Raw genomic sequence first — 11,105 nt, forward strand, 5'->3', positions numbered from 1 at the left:
TGTATGACTTTAGGTCTTTTAATTTATTAAAGAGAAAATTTAGGTTTTTACTTTGAATAGTATTTGGATATGTTTAATATCAAGGTCTTAGCAGTCTGTTGTATTCAGTCAGCTCCCTCCACGTATTTTTTGGATTTGAGTCATATTCTTTATTCTCTTGCTATGAAAAGTTAACAAAAGTTAACTACCCACCCCCAAAAGTTAATGAGAGATTGTTTTTTTGGGAATATATAGGAGAAATTATATCTCTTCCCATGTCTTTTATAAGAGAGGGAGATCTGTTCTTATTATATTTCATAGGGAATTTTATGAATTAGAAACCCAGATGAGAGTTTATTGAAAGAAAAAAACAAAATATATGTGATGATTTCTAGTTATTCAGATTCTTGTTGCCAGAGTTATTTTCTTAAATAAATGTATAATCTTCTTTAGAAAACAGTATGATATTTGTTCTTGTTTCCAGAATCACTGTATTTTTTTAATGCTCTAAGGATTGAGAAATGGCATGGTACTGGATGCTTGGGGCTAGTGCACTGAGACGACCCAGAGGGATGGTATGGGGAGGGAGGAGGGAGGAGGGTTCAGGATGGGGAACACATGTATACCTGTGGTGGATTCATTTTGATATTTGGCAAAAATAATACAATTATGTAAAGTTTTAAAATAAAATAAAATTTTAAAAAAAATTAAAAAATGAGTTGTTAAAAAGTTCTTTGCTAACATAATCATAGTTTAAAAGTCCAAGTTTGTAAAATCATAGATTTGAGACTGTTGTACTGAAGAAGGGAGTTTATTGATTACCATTTTTCTGTTATTTTATCTATTTTATTTCTTTTTGATGTCTTCTCTTAGCAGCCCAGCTGGTCCGCAATCTTGTAAATGCCCAGCAGGTGGCTGGTTCAGCCCAGCAACAAGGTGATCAGTCCATAAGGACTAGGCAGTCCTCAGAATGCGTGAGTACTCTGCTTGCAGATGGGTTGGTCTTGGCAGGAAAACAGCTAATTTTGGTGGGTGATAAGGTTGATCTTTGAGATTGGCAAATTCAGTCTTTCAGATTACACAATGCTTTATAGAGATGTCCTTGCTAGGCACATCAGCTAGAATGAGCATTACTTTTGGAGTAATATAGATCTGAGTTTTAATCTACGGGCAAGATACTTAACTTCAGTGAACCTATTTCTTATTTATAAAATAAGGTAACTACCAAATAAGGTTGTTGGTTGGATTATAATAAAGTAATAACTTTAAGGTTTTAGGTTTTGCATAATGCAGGAATATGGAAGAATATTCTATAATGAAAGAACACTGTTAATTAAAAATAGACCCCAAAATTGAGATGTATTAAGGATTTAGTACTGTTAAGGCAGTGCATGCATGATACTTCATTTGCTTGAAATTTTTTGGCTTCTCATCGCTGATATGGATACCTAGTGAAATGTATCCTGTAAAAGACAGAGTATTTAATTAGATTTCTGATTCACAGGTTTCATGTTATCTTTGCTGAGTTGTTCTAACCTTTGTCTAAATATGTATTCACCTTGTACATTTTAAATTAGGTAAATACTAATTGAATGCTTATTCTAAATCTGACACTGTGCTTTAGTGCTTCACACCTGTTATCACATTTAATCCTTCGAATGGCCATGTGAAGCAATAGGTATTGGTATGATCAAATTTTACAAATTGGGAAGCTGAGAATAAGAGAAATTAAAAGATTCAAACACAGGTCTACATCACTTCAAAGCTGTTAACTATTAAACATGCTAAATCTGATGTGATCTGTGTTTTGGAAAAAAATTCTTAGAGCATTTGAAGAGCAATAGTAGAACTTGTCTTAAAAAAACATTTAGGATCCCACTAACCCTACCTCCAACACTTGAATATGTACCACTATGGGTCTGACATTTTCATAAAAATTATATAATAACAATTATATTACAGTAACAACATTTATTGATTGCTGTTTGCTATCTATGCATCTTTCCTGTTTCTTATTAAATATTTTTAAAATACTGAAAAGGTATAGAAAATGATAAACATCCATGCACTACTACCAGGCTTTAACAATTCTCAATGTTTTCTTATTTTGGTTTTATTTAAGTGTATCCACAGTTGACAACTCCTATGCATTCCTCTTGGATGCTGTTCCCTTCTTAAAACTTTCCTACTATCCCTTCCTTGCTACTAAAATGTATCTACTATTCTGAATTTGGTGTTTATGTTTTTGACATATATTGTTGTAGTTAATCTTCACAAAAACCTATGATGTAGATTCTATTATTTATACTTTACAGGTGAAGAAACTGAGATTTAAGTTTGTTGCCTGAGGTCAATAAACACTTGGAACCAGAAATTGTATCCTTAGGTTCTGTTTCCAAAACCTGTGCTCTGACCACTTTGCTATGGTGCCCCTAACTCTCATCCTCTACTTCTAGCACTCACCCCACCTGAGACTGGGTAAGAGTCTGACTAATGGACTTTGCAGTTCAAGGTCTCACAAAGCACTTCAGCTTCAACATGTCTAGAATGTAGCTTATATTTCTTTCCAACTTCCCAAGTTTGCCTCTTGCTCCTGTCTTCTCCATCTCATTGAATGATTTCACTGTCTCTAGTTTCCTGCCACTACTACTTTTCCCTCAACCTCCGCATCCAGTCAGTCACCAGGTCCTATTGTTTCTATCTATAAAAAATAGTTCACATCCATTTGCTTCCCTAGCCTAGGTAACTGTCATTTCAGATTCCAGTTACTTTAAAAGGCCATGTGCTTTTGTTTCTGTATACCTTCAGTTATGTTGTTCTCTAACTGAATCTTCCCTTCTCCTTTTTCTCTACTCTCTTTTATCATATTGGTTTCTATATAAGTATCAGCTTAAAAATCGTTTCCTTCAGGAAGATTTCCTTAATTTCCACTTGCTTTCATCTTGTTTTCTCCTCTTCTCCCAAAGTGGGTTTAGGTATTCCTGCTCTGGGATTTCATTATACATTATACAGTCTTTATCATAGTAATCATTATATTTTATTGTGATTGCTTATGTAATTTTTATCTGTTCCTCCTCTTTTTCCTTATTGACTTTAAGCTTCATGAGGGCATACATGTTAGTATTTTATTTTTAATACCTAGAACAATGCCCAGTACATAACTGACACCCTGTAAATGTTTGTTGAGGAGCTAAATGAAAGTCAGTGTGAGATACTTAGATGTAAACTTCTAGTTACAGTTGGAGTTGTGGGTTCTATGTGATAAGTATGTTGTCTGGACTTTGTCTTCTTTGGGCAATAAAAAGATTTATAGATAAAACCTATGTGAGAGAGGGTGGAGAACCTTGGGAAAAACTCTACCTTCATATAAAATGAGGTTCTGTTATTATCTGTTAGTATGTATATCATAGAGTTCTGTTTATAGTATTCTGATGAAGTAACTCCATAGTTTTATATTTTTATAATTTCTGCTTTTATAAAATTAAGATGTTCATAAATTAATTTTAAAATATATCTTTTTTTTTCTCTGCAGTCTGATTCGCCATCTTATTCTCCTCAGCCCCAGCCATTTCCACAGAACTCTTCCCAATCCACTGCCATTACCCAGCCTCCATCCCAGCCAGGATCCCAGCCCAAGCTTGGCCCACCTCAGCAGGGAACCCAGCACCCCCATCAGGTCCAGATGCCTATGTATAACTTTCCTCAGTCACCACCAGCTCAGTATTCTCCCATGCACAACATGGGATTGTTGCCAATGCATCCCCTCCAGATCCCTGCCCCGTCCTGGCCTATTCACGGCCCAGTGATCCATTCTGCACCAGGCAGTGCGCCCAGCAATATTGGCCTGAACGATCCCAGCATCATCTTTGCACAGCCTGCTGCCAGACCCGTGGCGATCCCTAGCTCCTCTCATGATGGACACTGGCCCCGTACTGTGGCTCCAAATTCCCTGGTGAACAATGGTACAGTGGGGAATTCGGGTAACCCTTTCTTCTCTTCTTTTGTATCTTTCTGTAGAAAGGTTGGATGAATTGTATTATTGGTTGAACCTGGGGAGATAAATGTGAGTAAAAAGATGGCAATCATTATTTGTGGAGTGGGGAGCATAAGGTAAGGTGAAGAGTATGGGCTATGGATTCAGACCACCTGGATTTGAATTGTGGCTCTGCCATTTATTATGTGGCATCAGGCATTTGCTTAATCTCTTTGTACATCGGTTTCATGTGTGAAATAAGTGTGTATTAATAGAACCTAACTCTCAGGAATGTTGTGAATATTAAATGAGATAATAAATATAAATGTTTGTTATTATTTTAAAATTTCATTACAGTCTCATTTGGTGTAGGTATTATTAGCACTTATTTTTACAGTTGAGGAAATTGTGAAGAGTTAAAAATAACTGTCATGCTGTCATAATCATAGTAGATCCAGGATTTAAACTTAATTTCTTTCTTTAAAACCTGTAATCTTTGCTTTGGACTCTTACTGTCTCCTTACTTACTAAGAAGCAGTTTTCTAAAAAGAAAAAGATTAGTAACCCTTTATAGCTTAAGAAAGAATAGTTTTTTTTACTGATATTTAAATAATGCATATTCTTTGTAGAGCATTTGAAAAGGAAAAAATAAACCATCTATAATCTTAATTCCTGGGTAGAATTGTTCAGAAGTATTTTGGTTTATTGCTAGCCAGTCATTTTTTTCATTTTTATGTATTTAAAAATAGTTGATAAATGCTGTTAAACTAGTTTTACATTATATTTATTTTTAAAACTTTTATCATGGAAAACTTGAACACGAAAGGAGAGAGTTAAGTATAACCCTCCCATTACCCGGGTTTAAGTTATCTATGTTTTCTATTTATTGTTTGTGATTCTTCTGTAACTTACTGTCTGTGATTCTTTTCCTTATTAACTACTTGGTTATCCTCATATATTGTTTGTAGAGGAAATGTAGAATAAAAGCTTGATTATTTACCTTTATAAATTTTCAGAATAATTTTAGTGATAGTTTTAAATCAATATATGTTTTCTTAAAGCACTGTAATGGAGGAATCTCTGACCTCTTTTGGAATAATACAGATAGTATATTTTGCTGAGCAGAAATTCCAGAATGTGGAACTCATTTAGATTTCAAGGATCAAAGGATATATGTCATACATGGCCATTCTAATGTGGCCTCTGCTTTTCTCATTCAACGAATGTTTATTATATGCATGCCATGATAAACACTGTGATAGTCACTGAGTTATATAACCATGAAGACAGACACATGCTTTGCCTTTTGATATATTGATTCAGTTTGAACAGTTTTAACTTCTTCCTCTCTCTACCACTAGTTGATCTCTGTTTTAGCCTTAATGAACTAATTAATTAACACCCTACAGACACACCATGCTCTTACCCCTGATTATTTACTTAAGTGGTTGGTTCCCTCTGCCTGGAATGTCCTCTGCAATAACTCTCCTGTTCACTCTCGCCTCCTTCTGCATTTCTCCAAAAGCTTAGCTAACTTACTTATCCTTCATTTTAAAATTTGGATCACTTTCTTTAGGAAGTCTCTAATTCTTATAGATCCTCTCCTCCAATTGTATTAGGTATTCTTTTCTCTCCTCCATGTTTCCTTAATATCCATATTATAAGACCTGTCTTACTGTGTTGAAATTGCCTGTTTACTTGTCTGCATAATGCATTAGACTGAACTTTAAGAGATTGTAAATTGTTTCTTGTCTATCATTGTCTTCCTAGTGTCCAGTATAGTGACTGTTGTCAGATAGATGTTGTTTGTATACTTCTATTATATAATAAACTATTACTCAGCAAAAAAATTTATTATTTGTTGGATGGGTGTACAACTTCTAGTTACTATTACTGCTAAAATTAACATTATGTTAAAAATGGAAAAACCAGATGGGGATACATTAAAATGATAATAGTGTTTGCGTTAGAATAGGGGGTTGTATGAGTGTGTCCCCCCATTTTTCAAATTGTCTTTAATGGTAATTGTTCAGACTATCTCGAATTACAAAAATATTTGGTTGTGAAAAACGACCAAGAGAGATTGAACTATATCCTAAAAATACTCTTTTATGTAAAAATGTTTCTCAGTTAGTAAGGATTTCAGTGATGTATACCCAGTCTTATTTTTTGTAAACTCTGAGCTCTGTAGCTTCAGCTCTCAGTTGTAACTTGGCTTTACGAACTTGCAGTGAACCAGCTGCTATGTTTACTAGCTACCTCCTAAGAAGACCAAGCTTGTAGGAGTGTGGCTAGTATGGGTTTTGGTTTTCTTCTTCCCTATCCTGTCCCTCCTAACTTCCTGCTAGGAAGTTTAGTAAATAAGGGCCAGTGTCTTTCAGATTATTTCCTGCCACATTTTGATCCTGAATGAGAAAAGCCTCCAGAAATGATCCAAAAGATTCAGGGGTTACTGCATTTTGAAAGACTTACTCTAAGATAGGTAGGGGTGGTTTGCCGTAGAATAGGACTCATGTTTGGTTTTTTTTTTGAGTTCCTGGTTATATGCCAGAATTTGTGCAGGCCACTTTATTTTTGTTATCTTATTTAATCCTCATAACAACCTGGGGTTCATAATTAAACTTTAGTAATTTTTGTAATTAGTATTTGAACTTAAAGTTGTTTGGCACCAAGGCCTGTTTTCAACCATTGCACCACAATGTCTCAGCTTCTAACAGAATCTTCCAGGCCAATATATAATTGATTCTAGGATAATTGGCAGTGTCTTTATGATAAAATGTAAGCTGCTTAATGACATACTAAGGTTCTTTGAAATATAAATTCTACCTACCTGTCCAGCCTTTCCTCTTACCACTGCTTTCCTTTGCATTTGTCTCTGTATTGCCAATTGTTTTGCAGCTTCCCAAACTTGTACTTTCCTGCTTCCTGGCTTTTGAACACACTATTCCTTCTGTCTGAAATTCCCTCCCTCTCCCATTTTGCCTAACTTGTTTCTTGTCTTTTAAAATTCAATTTAGTCAATCATTGTAGGAAAACTTTCTCTGTCTTTGAACAGTTGGATTAGTCCCCTCTTTAGACACCATCACCAATCTGTTACAGCGATTACCCATATTATTGTATATGTCTTCTTAAGTATTTCCTTTATGAATAATTTAGGAACAGTTACAGTGTTTATTCCTTAAAAGTTTTTTTGGTTAACATGTATACACTGTACATAATACATATATTGACATATGTACATTATTGATATATATATATATACACACAAATTGATATGATTTACACTGTTAATATATAGTATTAATTGTGTAGATATGTCAACCAAAAAAACTTTTAAGAAATAAAACACTGTAATTGTTCTCAAATTATTCCTAAATAAGACATTTAGATAACTAATGAGAACCTACTGTATAGCACAGGGGACTCCACTCAGTGCTCTTTGGTGATCTAAATGGGAAGGAAATTTAAAAAAGGGTATATGTGTAGCATATAGCTGATTATAAAGCAACAATACTTCAATAAAAATTTTTTTAAAAATTTGGGAGGAGGATATCCTCTGCATTTAGCATATTTCTTGGTCAGTGATGACCCATAAATCTTTGTGGAATGAAGGGATGTTTGAATGAACAAGGTGATGTTTTAACATATATCTCTCCTTTGTTCTTGAAATGCAGAGCCAGGATTTCCAGGACTGAATCCTCCAATTCCCTGGGAACATGCACCACGACCCCATTTCCCTCTTGTCCCAGCTTCGTGGCCTTATGGTTTGCATCAGAACTTCATGCATCAGGGAAATGCCAGATTCCAGCCCAACAAACCTTTCTATACTCAAGGTACCGTTGCTTACATATTTGTTACAAGGCTGAGTGGGTTTTGTTCTGGGACAATGGAGCCTTTGAAAAGGCCAGGATCTGGGAGTGAAACTTCAGGAATTCAGTAAATATTCATTGAGAGAGCATACTGTATGTCAGATTGTGCTAGATGCTTACTGCTCAAGCAGAATTAAATAATAACACCTACACTTAATACATATTTTATTAGGAAAGCTAGACATGTAAAACAGACAAGGATAGGAGCTTAGAGGAATCCATTAACTTTGCCCTAGCAGAGAGAACAGAATATGGACACCAGGGATCAAACTGCCTAAGATTTTGACATTTGAATTAAGTCTTGAAATATATGGAATTTTTTTCCCTAGAGATTGTGTAGAGATTAGAGAAGAGTGTTCTTAGCTGAGGCAAAAATATACGCAAAATCACTGAGTTTTGCCTCAGTAAAAAGAATAGGAAAAAAGAAAAAATAATAGTAGATGAGGTAAATGGAAAAATGTGTAGGTAATGAGGCTAGAGAAGGTCAGCTGAGGTCATATTATAAAGGAGTTTGGATTTAGTTTAGTAAGCAATGGAATCTAGTAGAATTTTTGAGTTGAGTAGTGTAATTGTTTAGTAAAACTGAGATTTGAATGACATTTGAATTGATTATATTGTTGGTACTTATGTACCAGTAATGGCTTTGATCTAAGTAATGAATAGCACATTATCTAGTCTTATTTGCCTCCACAGTATCTCAATTCAAATAGGGAATGTCTAGGGGGAAAAAGTTAATTCTAAGTGGTTATCAGGTAAATAGGCACAAGCCTTTCAGTTTCCTGTCTGTGTTGTGTCCAACAGACAGATGTGCCACCCGTCGGTGTAGAGAGCGTTGTCCCCACCCACCAAGAGGAAACGTGTCGGAGTAATGCAAGTCCATTTTCTTTCAGCTGGTCTACAGATGCACAGCAACCAGCCAATCCTGCTGTCTCAAGGGTATCCGTACCTCAGTGTCAGTTACATTCAGCAGAAAAAGTGACATTTAATGGAAAATAAAACAAATCAGGTTCTGATTTAAAATTTTAACATTTAGATAGCTTATTTAAATTCTAAGACTGTTTTTAAAGACTGTATTATTTGTATATAAATATGAACTATAGTTTTTACTAGTATCACCAAATTGGGTGATACAAATTTCATCTATTTTATTACCCTATTTTTAAGGGAATTTTGTTTTGTTTAACCTTGATGAATTGTATAAAGAGAGAATTTAAAAATTACATTCTTTATTTTCTATTAGCTGTATTCATACTTTGGTTGCTTCAGACTTTATATATATTGTTCTTAAGAATTAGGAAAGACTTTCATGTGTTTTAAATTTGTCACTTCTATTCTTTACAGAACCTTGTAGTGCCAAAAACTTTTTAAAAGGTAAAAAAATAATAAAATAAAACCTCAAGATTGAAGATTTAGAATTTCTTTTACATTCTTGTATATTGAAAATATTCATACTTGAACAGAAATTTGCTTTTGTCTGTATTTGAAGTAATTCTATTTTAAGTTAATAAATCTTTTTGACAAGAGTCAAATTTGGTTAATTCATCTAGTTGTTTAGATGATAGGAATATAATGTTACAATTCAGAGATTTTTTTTAAAGCATTTATTTATTAGGCTGCACCCTGTCTTAGTTGTGGCATGTGAACTCTTAGTTACTACATGTGGGATCTAGTTCCCTGACCAGGGATTGAACCCAGACCCTCTGCATTGGGAGTACAGAGTCTTAGCCACTGGACTACCAGGGAAGCCCCAGAGATTTGTTTTTCTCCCAGTGAATAGACTATTCTGAATCACAGACTTAATTTTAGAAAAAGATCTAAGAATCTTTTCACTTTATTTTATTGGATCTTCACAACACCCATATGAGATTGATAGAAGCAGATACTATCTCATTTTATCATTGAAAAAACTGGAGGTGCAAAACAAAATGAATTCTAAAGTTAGGACAGTTACATGTTGGGAATCAATTTGAAACAGGTCTTTGAAGTAGAGTTTTTAAACCATTGAAACGGATACTGACAATTAGAATGGAGGGAAGGTAATTCTTATTTACTGAGGAACTAACATATGCCAGACTGTTTTGAGTCCTGTATTACTGGACTCAAAGTACGCTTTGGAAGGATGGTGTTTACCAATAATACCTCGTGATCAGTGATTATAGTTGGATTTCAAGCTTGTATTGGTGGTGGTGTATTTAACTGTTCCTGGTACTTTACGTTGAAGTGAGGTCATCTTATATGAACAACTGAGAGAGACTTGCCAGAGATTTCAGACTAAACGATGCTATAGATTTATTTGGAAATCTGCAGAATAAGTAAATACAATGTCTTTTAAGAACAGTGTATTATCTTTCTTCTGCTTCCTCACAGATATGTGTTCCTTAAATAGGAGAGCACGTGGGCTTTTGCCACAGTTCCAGTATGGAAGGGAGATGCTTGAAATCTATTGCAGGTGGTTGGAAGGCTTTCCTGCCGTATTTATAGCCTTGGAAAGGAATTTATTAAATGTTAAGCTGTTAGTTTTTCATATTAAAGCTTCAGCATGCCTTGGCGATCATTGTGAATTACTATGCTGTGCACCTGGAACTAACATAGTGTTGTTGGTCAGTTAAACTTAAAAAAAAAAAGCTTCATTCACAATCTCATGGAATCCTACTAAGTGGTGGAGTTTAGCTTATTGCTTTTGTTAATGATGAGATAGGTAACTGGCCCAATGTACACTTTTCTGTTAAAATATGACTTAAGAGAATTCAAGATTTTTCTTTAAAGTCAGTGTTCTAAGCATTTCATGTCCTTTCAGGTCTTAGAGAATAGAGTGCTGGTTTTTCTGTTCTACTTTTGTACATATTTTAAATATTCATTAAAAAGAAAATGATTTGAGAATTCCCTGGTGGTCCAGTGGTTAGGACTCTGCACGAGCACTGCCAAGGGCCTGGGTTCAATCCTTGGTCGGGGAACTAAAATGCCAAAAGCTGTGCAGCGCAACACTCCTCTTGCCCCCAAAATTAATCTGCAACAAGAGACTGCCCCAGTTCAGCCTTCCTTCTCTAAGGTAGGTAGTATACTATCTGGCAAAAGGTATTTATGGGGCAATAAACCCCAGTCACCTAAGTTTTACTTATATAACAGTGTTCCTATGTAGTAATTTTCAGCATTTCACTTGTCCTTCCTTCAGTAATTGCTAGTATTCAATTGTAGAACTGTTCCAAGTTGAAAAATAGAAAATTTGTTTGTAATTTATGTGGTAGTAGCTGAGTTTTACAATTTATAGACTTTTCATATAAACT

The 11,105-nt window shown here is 34.7% G+C and overlaps 1 protein-coding gene and 1 non-coding gene across 15 annotated transcripts in view; one reads left to right on the forward strand and one right to left on the reverse strand.

The window, feature by feature from the left end:
• The window catches only part of TUT4 (terminal uridylyl transferase 4), a 143,722-nt gene extending 134,372 nt beyond the window's left edge, over positions 1-9,350 (forward strand). For 6 of the 14 annotated variants that reach the window (XM_059884619.1, XM_005204560.4, XM_005204562.4 and 3 more), the window contains 4 exons: positions 853-953; positions 3,512-3,959; positions 7,627-7,785; positions 8,712-9,350. In XM_059884619.1, the coding sequence (XP_059740602.1) occupies positions 853-953; positions 3,512-3,959; positions 7,627-7,785; positions 8,712-8,800 (797 nt within the window). In that variant the 3' untranslated portion in view covers positions 8,801-9,350. Of the gene's footprint in view, positions 1-852; positions 954-3,511; positions 3,960-7,626; positions 7,786-8,622 lie in introns of all 14 variants that reach the window. The other 8 variants (XM_005204565.5, XM_010803515.4, XM_005204566.5 and 5 more) reach the window with 3 other exon arrangements.
• A 141-nt stretch (positions 9,351-9,491) lies between these two features.
• On the reverse strand, positions 9,492-9,564 carry TRNAG-CCC (transfer RNA glycine (anticodon CCC)). Its single transcript has one exon. It is a non-coding gene; the product is annotated as a tRNA-Gly (tRNA).
• Between the last annotated feature and the right edge of the window lie 1,541 nt (positions 9,565-11,105).

The sequence above is a fragment of the Bos taurus genome, chromosome 3 (genome assembly GCF_002263795.3).
Source record: "Bos taurus isolate L1 Dominette 01449 registration number 42190680 breed Hereford chromosome 3, ARS-UCD2.0, whole genome shotgun sequence".
In the NCBI taxonomy this organism is placed as follows: Eukaryota; Metazoa; Chordata; class Mammalia; order Artiodactyla; family Bovidae; genus Bos; species Bos taurus.